The sequence below is a fragment of the Tachyglossus aculeatus genome, chromosome 5, assembly GCF_015852505.1.
Source record: "Tachyglossus aculeatus isolate mTacAcu1 chromosome 5, mTacAcu1.pri, whole genome shotgun sequence".
Classification (NCBI taxonomy): Eukaryota; Metazoa; Chordata; class Mammalia; order Monotremata; family Tachyglossidae; genus Tachyglossus; species Tachyglossus aculeatus.
This window is the reverse complement of record NC_052070.1, coordinates 40,978,056-40,990,543: the sequence shown is the minus strand read 5'-3', so window position 1 is coordinate 40,990,543 and position 12,488 is coordinate 40,978,056. Positions and strand designations below refer to the sequence as shown.

Sequence of the window (12,488 nt, the reverse complement as noted above, 5' to 3'; positions counted from 1 at the left end):
TCTGTTAACTGTTCTGTGCCTGCTTCCCTATCTGAAAAATGGGGATTCAGTACCTGTCCTCGCCTCCTACTTAGACTGTGAGCCTTATGTAGAGTAGGGACTGTGTCCAGTCTGCTTGAAAGTATCCACCTCAGTGCTTGATACAGTGCTTGGCACATAGTAAGTGCTTAATACCACTGTTGTTATTATTGTTGAAAATAACAGAGGAGGCATAGTGCTGTTTTGAAATCTTTTTTACTGTTTTTTTTTCCCCTGTAAAAATTCCTTTCTTAAAATCCTTAGAAACTCTTTACTGTGTTTAATAACAGAGCAGGTTCTAGGTAGGCAGTGATTACAAATAAGTAAATCTGGTGTACATTCAGGATGATTGTAGTGCTTAATAAGATAAAACAGTTTAAAAAAATGAAAAACACTTTGTATTGAAAAAATTTCCCTTAGCGTTGTTTGTAGCAACCACTTATGTCATCTTTTCCAACAGTACCCCCAAATCCGTAAATTTCTTAGGGTTCAAAGATGTATCTTGGGGTTTTGAATGGGGGCCTCTTATTAATTTGACAAAATAAACACGTGCTGCTTCCTCTTTTCTCCACCCCCACCCCCCTCTTTCCAACAGCTGCGGATAACCGTCTGGTCCTTGTGTACAAAATCTGTATCTTATATCAAATATCCCAAAGCCTGTCAACAGGGTGAGTGTATGGAGCCTGTTCTAAGGGGGGTATTTTTAATCTGGACTTAGAGGAGAGTGGAATTTACATAGAATGAGCAAGCCCATGTTCCTGAACTGGGGGGAAGCTCAGTCTCTTCCATCCGATGCCTGAGTTTCAACCTCTGGATCCCCTACGGTGCAGAGACTGGGGCTCGGACGGATTGGGTAACCTCTGGCCCACAGCTGAACATCTTGTTGCCCCTGTGCTTGCTTTTGGGAGAAGGGGAGAGCAAAGGAAATCCCCGTCAGTCAATCAGTGGTATTTATTTGGCATTTATTACGCATAGAGCACAGTTTTAAGCGCTTGGGAGAGTACAATACAACAGAGTTGGTAAATATGATCCCTCACCCGGATGTTTTGAGGGCAGATGAGAACCCCCTAAAAACAGTACTTGGGGGTTTCCATTCACGAATTGCTTCACTAGCTAAAAACATAGCCACCGCAAGTTTCATTTTGACATTCAACACTTGAGTGTATAAAACCTGGAACACCAACTTTTGAATCTCAACTGATCAGTAGTCTCCCTTTCTCATAAATGGATCAGAACAAAATGCTAGACTGAGGCCAATTTTCCCAGTTTCCTACAGTAGTCCCTGGTGTTTACGTACTGCTAGTTCTAATAATGGTAATTGTGGTATTTAAGTGCTTACTGTGTGCCAGGCAATGGGGTGGATACAGGAAAATCAGGTTGGACAAAGTCCCTGTCGCATGTGGGGCTCACTGTCTTAATCCCCATGATATAGATAACTGAGGCTCAGAGAAGTGAAGTGACGTGTCCAAGGTCACATAGCAGACAAGTGGCAGAGCCGGGTTTAGAACCCATGACCTTCTGACTCCCAGACATGTGCCCTATCCAGTATGCCATGCTGCTTCTACTGAGTGCACTTCTGAGTGCTTCTACTTATTACTGCAAGTTCAGAATCGTGGGCAAAGAGTGTTTTGAGAAAGTAGAAATGCATGTAATGGAGATACAGCATGCCTCAGTAGTAAAGCCGTGGGATCTGAGAGTCAGGAGGCTGGGTTCTAGTCCTGGCTCTGCCCCCGATCTTCTGCATGCCACTGGGCAAGGCACAACCTCTGTGGGCCTCAGTTTCCTCATCTCGGGGTAGTTAACCTGGTTCTCCTGACCTCAGTAGGAGTGTTGTGAAGATAAAAGCAAAATAATTGATGTAAAAATGCTTTGGAAAAACAAAAACATGCTACAAAAACTGAGGCATTATTATTATTGGTCTCTCTGAGGCAAAAATATTACTATTGTGATTCACTAGACTGTAAACACTTGGGCAGGGAACATTTCTACCAACTCTGTTATACTGCATTCAAGTTCTTAGTGCAGCCCTCTGCAGCCAGTAAGGACTTAGTAAATACCATTGATTGATTGAGTATGTTAGTACTGTCTTTGAGTACTCTGATATGCTGTGGTAAAGGACATGGGATCTGGCATCTGCCTCTCGTTATTGATGGTTCAGAGGTAACTGGATCAATCAATCAAGGAATGGTACTTAGTGAGCATCTACTTAGTACAGAGCACCACACTAAACGCTTAGGATGGTGCAAGAGCATTAAAAGACACAATCCTTACCCTCCAGGATCTTATAATTTAACAACATTATATATTTTTTTCACCTGAAGCCTATGTTTCCAAACTCATTTGGTTACACTTATTTCAGAAGGATAACTAAATTTCCCAACCTGAATTGGTTTTCCAGTAATGGTGGTAGATTTATAATGATTACAATGAACTCTACTTGTTTTTTGGGGGGTGAATTCATTTCTTTCCCCTCCATTTGTCCTCTGTAGTGTCATTTTTTTTTTCTTTTTGATCTCTGTCCATGTAAATTATTACTGTGATTTTTTTTTTTCCCCCTCCTCGGCTTCCTTTTGACCTCATTCAGTGTAAATCTCACTGGCAGGAATAACCTTCACGAAGGATGGCCGCTACATGGCACTGGCTGAGCGGCGGGACTGCAAGGATTACATTAGTCTCTTTGTGTGCAGTGACTGGCAGCTTTTGAGGGTAAGAAATGCCATTTCCTGCTGCTACCGAGAGGGAAGGTGGAAAGGCCTGATCCACCTGCTGAGGAGAAGTGAGTCCCGATTTGCTTTAGCCGTAGGGCACCTTTCAGTTGAATGAAAATGAGGTAATTTCCTAAATTGGACCCTAATAACTCGAAAGAGGGAACGTGCCTTTCAAAAAGTGATCCATTTCCTCTTCATCTTCATTGGTGTAATCAGGCCTTTGGGTGGCAGGCATAAACGCTATATTGGTAGTTGCAGTAAGTGTGGCACTGTCTTCAAACGGTTTTCATCTTTAAAGTTACTGCAAGCTGCTTTATTGGACATAAGTATGGTGCAGGAAAAGTGAAATGCTGATTTTCTTTGTTTGGCAAACCCACACCTATCTTGCCTGATTACCCTTAACCCACCTCAGTGGATTTAGGTGGAGTGTGGTGGAATGAGAAGCCACATGAGCAGAAACTACCACCCATCTGCTTGTAGGTGACATATGTTGGAGTTTTTTTTTAATGGTATTGCTAAGCACTTACTATATGCCAGGCACTATACTAAGCGCTGAGGTAGGTACAAGATCATCAGATGGGACACAGTCCCTCTTCCACTTGGGACTCGGTCTTAATCCCCATTTTACAGATAAAGTAAATGAGGCACATTATTTAAGGGACTTGCCCGAGATCACATGGCAGACAGGTGGAGGACCCGAGGGATTAGAACCCAGGTTCCCAGGCCAATGCTCTTTCCACTGGGCCACCCTGCTTCTCCGTTGTAAAACAAAACGAGCTCTGTTTGGGCTTGGAGACCGCATTCCAGGGCCAAATAGCTATCGAAAATTACCCATCGAAAATTACCCTCAAGGTAGAACGCCTCCAGTGCTAAAGGGTAAAATAAGTCCAAACCCCTGGCTTTATAAAAAAAACAACAAAAAACTTTTCTCACTCTCTTTGAAAGCATTTTGATACAGAAACCCAAGACCTTGCAGGAATTGAGTGGGCGCCTAATGGATGTGTGTTGGCAGTGTGGGACACCTGTTTGGAGGTATGGAAAAAATGAAGACTGTAAGTAAATGCTTCCTCTTTTTCAGGGATTCTTTGATTATGTCTCCCCATCCTGTTGGTTCTGTGTGACTTTAGTAATGTCAAAATTAGGTTGGTTCTTTGCACTCTGAGTATTGTGGATTTAAAAACGAAACGGCCAAGTGTTCCTGAAAGTCAAAGAGGTTATTGTACGTGCTATCTGCTGACTAACTTGAGCATCATGGTTTTCTCTTTGCAATCGCTTTTGCGGGAAATTCAGCAATTCCCTCCAAGATTATGCTCCTCTACTGTCTTACCTGTCTTGTGAGAGTTTCCCCTAACTGAACCGTCCTCTTTCCCTACATATTGGCTACACCCCAGAGTGTAGTAGTGGGAGTAGAAGAAATGGAATGTATCAAATGCTCAGTAGGTACCTTGCACAGGACCAGCCTCATCAGAATTGATCTTTTAACCAAAACATGATGTGATTACTTTGCAGTATAAGGTCCTGCTGTACTCCTTGGATGGCCGCTTGCTGTCAACGTATTGTGCATATGAGTGGTCCCTGGGCGTCAAATCGATTGCCTGGAGTCCGAGCAGTCAGTTTTTGGCCATCGGAAGCTTCGATGAAAAGGTAGGGGAAAGTGGCGAGGTGTGTGTGGGAAACATTAGAGCTCTGGAGGTCATCCCGTGTGCTGACCTTGGCCTTTTTTGTCTAGGTGCGCATTCTGAACCATGTGACTTGGAAGATGGTTACAGAGTTTGGACATCCTGCAACTGTTTCCAACTCCAAAGTAGTAAGTGTGGGATTGAAGTTGAACCATGCCTACTGAGAAGCAGCGTGGCCTAGTGGGTAGAGCATGGACTTGGGAGTCTGGGGACCTGGGTTCTAATCCCAGCTCCACCACTTGCCTGCTGTGTGACCTTGGGCGAGTCAGTTAACTTCGCTTCGGTCTTCTCATTTGAAAAATGGGGATTCAACACCTTTTCTCCTTCCCTCCTAGGCTGGGTGTCCCCTGTGGGACGGGGACTGATTATCCTGTATCTGCCATAGCTTGGCAGAGTGCTTAGGACATCGAAAGTGCTTAACAAATGCCACAGTAGTAATAGCAGTATAATAATACTGTAATCAATATCATTTTATTATTGTTGTAACCTGGAGAAAAAATTTTTGTGTTTAAGGGTGGCTGCTTTTCTGTTGGTTTGCAAAATTTGGGGGTGGCAGGGTGGGGAGGTGATGTTCAATAAATCTCAGTGATGCATCCAGTAAAAGACCTGTAGTTACGAAGTCTCTCCATTTTCCTTCCCATTCTCAGCACTGTGGGCTCTGTCCCAGTAGAAGGATGTCCCAGGTCTACCGGGCCAGTGTTATTTGGCTTTTTTAAGATTCTTTTTTTTTTGGTGCCTGGAGTTCTGTCATTTTTCAGTCTTCTCTCCGAGCAGAAGTGAATCTTGGGAGCCCTCGAAACCACACTCTCTCTTTCTTTCAGGTGGTGTATAAGGAGACGGAGAAGTGCCCAACTCTGGGACTGGAGAACTTTCCTTTCCCCCCGACAAGAGCTGTGGCTAGTTCTCTTTTCAACACAGAAAGTAAATGTAAGAAAAGCAAGAGAAATTTGATGGTGGCAACAGGTGTTTTGTTGTTTGTTGAATATTCCTTCATAAGTAGTAAGTGTTTGGCACAGTGCTGTGCACCCAATAAGCGCGTAATATATGTACTATTACTCCTGATATTTCTTGGTTTAACTGCTCTGGATTAGTATAGATGCAGTGCTGGCCCCTACTCAGCTCTCATATAAGCCACAGCCAAGGTTGTTGAGGAAGCATGGGGCAGGAGGATGAAGGGGAGAAAGAGGGCTGCAGAGAGGAGGAGAGCAGAAAAGTACTCTCTTTTCTATAAATAAAGAAGCTCTTTATACATTCATTAATTCATTCAATCATATTTCTTGAGCGTTTTACTGTGTGTAGAGCACTGTCCTAAGGGCTTGGAAGAGTACAGTATAACAGTAATCAGACACATTCCCTGCCCTCAAAGAGTTTACAGTCTAGAGGGGGACAGCCACCCCAATTTGCTTGGATCCACCTTCTAGACTGTGAGCCCACTGTTGGGTAGGGACCGTCTCTCTATGTTGCCAACTTGGACTTCCCAAGTGCTTAGTACAGTGCTCTGCACACAGTAAGCACTCAATAAATACGATTGAATGAATGAATGACAGACATAAATATAAATCAGTAAATGACAGATATATACCTAAGTGCTGTGGAGCTGGGAGTAGGGGCGATGAAAAAAGGAAGTAAGTCAGTGTGACCCAGAGGAAGTGGGAGAAGAGGAAAGAAGGGCTATGAGCAGGGAGATAGAAAAACACAATTCTTCTAGCATTGACAGCCTCATTGACAGAGAAGCAGCGTGGCTCAGTGGAAAGAGCACAGGATTAGGAGTCAGAGGTCATGGGTTCAAATCCCGACTGCTGTTTGTCAGCTGTGTGACTTTGGGCAAGTCACTCAACCTCTGCTTCAGTTACCTCATCTGTAAAATGGAGATTGATTGTGAGCCCCACTTGGGACAACCTGATCACCTTGTATCCTCCCCAGTGCTTAGAACTGTGCTTTGCACATAGTAAGCACTTAACAAATACCAAACTTATTATTATTATTATTGTGGGTTCAGGGAAAAGCAAGAATTCAGAATGAACAATTTTGTTCAGTTGTTTTGTTTTCTATCCTCCTCTGAAGTTTCCCATTAGACTTTTATTAGAAAGGGTCTCTGATGTTAATGTGATATAGTTGAATAGAATTTAAGTGCCTGGGAAGGTTATCATCGCCTTTCCTGTGCAGAACAATCTTTCTAGAATGTCAGCAAGGAGTAACTGGGTATGCTTTAGCTACTGGCAGGACTTATTACCATCCAGCCCTTTTTGTTTTTCTTTTTAAATTCCAGATGAGATTGCTTCATCACCAGTTTCATTACAGACTTTGAAACCTGTCAGTGACCGAGCGAACCCGAAAATTGGAATCGGAATGTTGGCATTTAGTGCCGATAACTGTTTCCTGGCAACAAAGAACGGTCAGTACTCCCCACCTGACATTCTGTGATCTAAGATGGAATCCATTAATGGTATTATTGAGTGCTTACTGTGTGCAGAGCACTGTACTAAGCACTTGGGAGAGTACAATATAACGGAATCAGTAGACACATTCCCTGTCCCAAAGGAGTTTACGGTCTAGAGGGGGAGATAGACATTAAAATAAATTTCACATATGCACATAAATGCTTTGGTGCTGAGGATAGGGCGAATAAAAGGAAGACCCCTCAGCAGTCCCTGTCCGATCTCGAGACTGTGGAAGTCATCACAATAATGGGGCAGATTAGCAGCCTTAGGGGTACCATGTCTGAAACAGAACTTCTTATCTTCCCACCCAAACTCTGTCCTCCTGCAACTTTCCCATCCCTGTAGACGGCACTACCAGCCTTCCTGTCTCACAAGCCCATAACCTTGGCACTATCCTTGACTCCTGTCTTTCATTCAACCCACAGTTTCACTCCATCACTAAATTCTGTTGGTTCTACCTTCATAACATCACTGCAATCCACCCTTTCCTCTTCATCCAAACTGCTACCGTGTTTATCCACTTACCCTGTTTTGCTTTGATTACTGTATCAGCCTCCTTACTGACTTCCCTGCCTCTGTTTCTCCCTCTCCAGTCCATTCTTCACTCTGCTGCCCAAATCATTTGTCTACAAAAATGTCAGGCCATGTTTCCTCACTTCTCAAGAAAGTCCAGTGGTTGCCCATCCACCTCCACATCAGACAGAAACTCCTTACCGATGGCTTTAAAGCACCCAGTCACATTGTTGCCTCCTATTTCACCTTGCCACTGTCCTACTGTAACCCTGCCCACACACTTCACTTCTCTAATGCTGACCACGTCACTGTACCTCGCTCTCATGTATCACACTGCCGACCTTTCGCCCACATCCTCCCTCTGGTCTGCAAATGCCCCCTCTCCTCACAACAGATAGTTACTCTCCCCCTCTTCAGAGCTGTATTGAAGACACATCCCCTCCAAGAGTCCTTCCCTAAGCCCTCCTTTCCTCTTCTCCCACTCCCTTCAGCATCACCCTGACTCGCTCCCTTTATTCATCCCCCACCCCCAGCCCCACAGCTTGTGAACATATCTGTAGTTTATTTCTTTATATTAACATCTGTCTCCCTTTCTAGATGTAAGCTCTTTGTGGGCAGGGAATGTGTCTGTTTATTGTTCTGTTGTACTCTCCCAAACGCTTAGTCCAGTGCTCTACACACAATAAATGCTCACTATAATTGACTGACCAGTGCAGCTCTCCAAGTCCTCCCATGGAAAAGAAGAATCCCAGAAAAGCAGGTTTGTGGGAAGCAAGCTTCCAAACCCTTTGGAAAGAAGGGGGTGCAAACTAAGTGTTCCCGGCCTCTAGCTCTCCCTTTTCTTCTTTCCGCAAGACAACATTCCTAATGCAGTCTGGATCTGGGATGTACAGAAGCTGAAGTTGTTTGTGGTCCTGGAGCAGTTGGCTGTGGTCCGTTCGTTCCAGTGGGATCCCCAGCAAGCCCGCCTGGCCGTCTGCACGGGCAATAGCAAAATGTACCTGTGGTCCCCGGCAGGCTGTGTATCCGTCCAGGTTCCGCTGGAAGGTAAGGAGCGCGGGCAACGCCGCTTAATTACTTGGCAGGATACGGTGTCTCAAATCCCCCAAAACTTAGCAGAGACCCTCAGTTCAGCCACAACGTGAAAGTGGGATCAGGGAACATTCTTCCCACAAATCTCCCCCTCTAGACTTTAAGCTCTTTGTGGGTGGGAAATGTGTGTCTGTGATATTATACTGTACTCTCCCAAGTGCCTGGTACAGTGCTCTGCACGCAGTCCGCACTCAGATGCAATTGATTGCTGGCTGGATGTCCAGATTCAGTGTGATGTGGTGTCAGAAGAAGAGATGTGCGGGTGGGTGGTGTTGAAGATGGATGAGTACAACAGGGAGGCAGGGGGCTCCCGGGGAGCACGACTTCCCGTCTTGGGTGAGAACTCGGCCTGCTCACGTTTATGCCGCCCAACTTTGGTGTTCAGTAAAATGGGAGCTGTCAGTCCATACGAGGTACACCATGCACACCGAACGGTTCTGGAATACCACTGATCCCCGGAGGCTCAGAAGGAGAGTGTGCAGCTTTACTAATTTCATATAAAAGTTCCATAAGGAGGTGCAATCTGTCTCCCCCAGGCGCCGTCCTCCAAGGGGATATGCCAGCCTCTTGGGGGTCAAGTTGGATGTGTTCAGGATTCTTTTTGGCTTTCCGCAGGTGACTTCCAAGTGCTTTCTCTCTGCTGGCATAGGAGCGGCGACTCCATGGCACTCTTGAGTAAGGACAACCTGTGTTTGTGCTATTTGGAAACAGAGGAGGGCGTAAAATAATTCCAGCCCAAAGCACCTGAAATGGGGAGCCAAGGGTCCCCCTGGACACCTTTGGGAATAAATGCTGCTACATTGAAAATCAGAGTGAAAATTTGTTATGCACCAGTTTTGTACCGGTAAATCAGAGGTCGAGGTGTGGGAGGAGGCAGTTCTTGGGGGAAAATGTTCAACCAAGTGAACGTGACCTAGTGGTTTTAATATTTTTTATAGCAAAGATGTTTGTAAATATGAACTGTATAGAATGACTAATTTGTATGACAAATAAATATTGGATAGTGAATCAAAATACTATGAAGTACTTTTCTGTCACGAGTCAGGAAGTTACTATGGAGTATTCAGGGTGGCCATCAGTTTCCGTTGCTTCAAGTTAAGGGGAATGTCCCCTGACCCGTGATGTAACAATCACACCCAAGTGTTCCTGCCATGCCCGCAGACTACAGTGATCCATGTTCTTGGTGGTGGCCTTTAATTCTCCAAGAGGAAAATTTTAGTACCAGCTGACTTATTTGAGGATCATGGGCAGAATTTTTTATTTTATTTTTTAATTTAATTTTTTGGTATTTAAGCACTTACTATGGGCCGGGCACTGTACTCAGTGCTGAGGAAGACACAAGTTAGTCAGGTTGGACACAGGCCACATCCCACATGAGGCTCACTTCCTTAATTCCCATTTTACAGATGAGGTAGCCGGGGCCCAGAGAAATGAAGTGATTTGCCCAAGGTCACACAGCCAACAAGTGGAGGAGCTGGAATTAGAATTCAGGTCCTTCCGACTCCCAGGCCTGGGATGTATCGACTAGGCCATGCTGATTCTTAGGTATCTTGAAGGTGAGATGGCAAGCCCTATGATTTGGAGAGCAGGATACAGGGAGGGCTTGTGCTGGGATTCCGAATGGGCACAGGGAGGGATCGGAGAGGATCCTAGGTGAGGGTTAGGAAACTTTGGAGGGTTGGGGTCATTCATTCAATTGCATTTATTGAGCACTTACTGTGTGTAGAGCACTGTACTAAGAGCTTGGAAAGTACAGTATGGCTATAAAGAGACAATCCCTGCCCACAATGGGCTCACAGTCTAGACGGGGGGCGGGGGGTGAGAGTGCTAAGAGACCCTGCATCTGAAGGACTCAGAGCTGGGTTTGGAAGCTGGGAGCCATGCTGCTCCTCATGCACTTAGGTACCACAATTGTTATTATAATGTACTAAGTTCTGTGGGGCTGAGGGAGGGGGTAGTAAACGGTGCAAATCCAAGGGAGAGTGTGCCATGAAAGGGAGTGGCATAAGAGGAAATGAGGGCTTAGTCAGGGAAGGCCTCTTGGAGGAGGTGTGCCTTCAGTAAGGCTTTGAAGGTGGGGAGAGTATCTGTCAGACGTGAAGAGTGAGAAGTGGGCAAGACATTGTCGGGGAGATAGAGGAGGTTGAGGTACAGTGAGAGGGTTGGCGTTAGAGGAGCAAACTTATGCAGGCTGGGTAAATGTAGGAAAGCAGCCAGATAAGTTCAGAGGGGGCAAGGTGATTCAGTGTTTTAAAGCCCATAGTACATTTAGTTATTAGAAGAGCATAAGAGGTAAAAGGAAACCTCTGAATGTTTGTCAATCAATAGTATTTATTAGATACCTATATGCAGACAACTGTACTAGGCACTTGGAAGAATACACACCAGAAGCAAGACCTGATCTCTGGCCTCAGAGGGCTTACAATCTATTGAGGTGAGGCAGTCACAATTCTTTACAAATAAAGGGAGCAGGGGGGGGAAAACAGATGCAGATAATGGCACAGAATAGCAGGATGAAATAACGATTATATAGTAGCATGTACAGTTGATTACAAGTATGTTGTACATAAAGTCCCTATATTGGGTGTAAATACATAAATGCTAAGGTTGCCTACTGGGTTGACATAAATTGGGACATTGGGAATTAATCAGAAAAGCCTTCTTGGAGGTGAGGTATTTTTGGGGAACTATGAAGGTGGGGAGAGCTGTGATCTGGTAGATTAAAGTTCCAAGCAGGAGGGCAGAGGTAGGAAGATAAGCTTGGGTGGAGAATCAATCAATTGTATTGAGCACTTACTGTGTGCAAAGCACTGTACTAAATGCTTGGGAAGTACAAGTTGGCAACATATAGAATTTGAGCTGATGAGTAGGTGAATAGAGCTGATTTATCAGATGGAGGCCAGCTCTTAACCTAAGCAGTTCACACTCTGGGCAAGGAATGGGTCTAATCAGCATTCTGTTGACTATACTTTCCCAAGTGCTTAGCACAGTGCTCCTCACCCAGTATGTGCTCAATAAACACCATTCACTAATGTGAGTTCTTGCTTGGTAGGGTTTTTTTAATGGTATTTATTATGCGCTTACTGTGTCAGGCACTGTATCAAGTGCTGGGGTAGATACAAGATAATCAGGTTGGACTCAATCCCTGTCCCACACAGGGCTCGGTCTTAATCCCCATTTTACTGATGAGGTAAATGAGGCACAGAGAAGTGAGGTGACTTACCCAAGGTCACACGCAGACACGTGGCAGAGTGGGTTTAGAACCCAGGTCCTTCCGGCTCTCATGCCCACACTCTATGTGGAGGGAGACAATTTGCTTGTATCCACCCCAGCACTTAGTATAGTAAGGAGTATAGTAGTAGTATAGTATAGTAAGCGCTTAATACCACAGTTATTTTTATTATGGGTAGTCACTGGAAGGTTTTGAGATGTGTGGGAGGTGTATACCAAATGCTCAGTTTCGGGAAGATGATCCATTCAGTCAATTGTATTTACTGAGCACTTACTGTGTGCAGAGCACTGTACAGGTAGTTAATAAATGCCATTATTATTATTATTAACAGTTTAGGCTGAAGTGGGGAGAGGCTGGAGCCAGGGACTCCAATGAGGAGGGCATCGCAGGGGCATCAAACCGTGATATAACAGGTGCTTGAAACAGGGTGGTGTCCCTAACTGAAGAGGAAATATATATCGGAGGAAGTAGAGGAAAGCACAAAGTTGCCGGCGTGAGGCAGGAAGGATGGTGGTTTCACTGACACCTGAGGAAGTTAGGAGGAGTGGGTTAAGGAGGGAAAATAAGGGCGGTTTCAGACCTGTTGAAACTGAGATGAAAGTGCTGATGGGCGACGTTCTGGAGGCGAGGACTGGAACCCGGGAAACTGGAGCAGCTTTCTGGAGCAGTATCTAGTTAACGAATTGCAAAGTCAAGGAGAGTTAACAGGATCATAACCCAGCTCGAAGACCTGGCTCTCCAGCACCTCATCCAGAGACAAAAAGCTCTTCCTATGGGGACCGGGTGGGGAGAGCAGCAAATCAGA

General features: G+C 45.0%; 1 protein-coding gene across 2 annotated transcripts in view; it reads left to right on the top strand.

Annotated features, from left to right (window-relative positions):
* WRAP73 (WD repeat containing, antisense to TP73) overlaps positions 1-9,457 on the top strand; it is a 36,465-nt gene extending 27,008 nt beyond the window's left edge. Inside the window, exons 5-13 of one of the 2 annotated variants that reach the window (XM_038746632.1) lie at positions 614-686; positions 2,621-2,724; positions 3,672-3,758; positions 4,236-4,370; positions 4,456-4,533; positions 5,227-5,332; positions 6,675-6,800; positions 8,215-8,406; positions 9,101-9,457. In XM_038746632.1, the coding sequence (XP_038602560.1) occupies positions 614-686; positions 2,621-2,724; positions 3,672-3,758; positions 4,236-4,370; positions 4,456-4,533; positions 5,227-5,332; positions 6,675-6,800; positions 8,215-8,406; positions 9,101-9,126 (927 nt within the window). In that variant the 3' untranslated portion in view covers positions 9,127-9,457. Of the gene's footprint in view, positions 1-613; positions 687-2,620; positions 2,725-3,671; positions 3,759-4,235; positions 4,371-4,455; positions 4,534-5,226; positions 5,333-6,674; positions 6,801-8,214; positions 8,407-9,066 lie in introns of both variants that reach the window. The other variant, XM_038746631.1, reaches the window with a different exon arrangement.
* Positions 9,458-12,488: the final 3,031 nt, after the last annotated feature.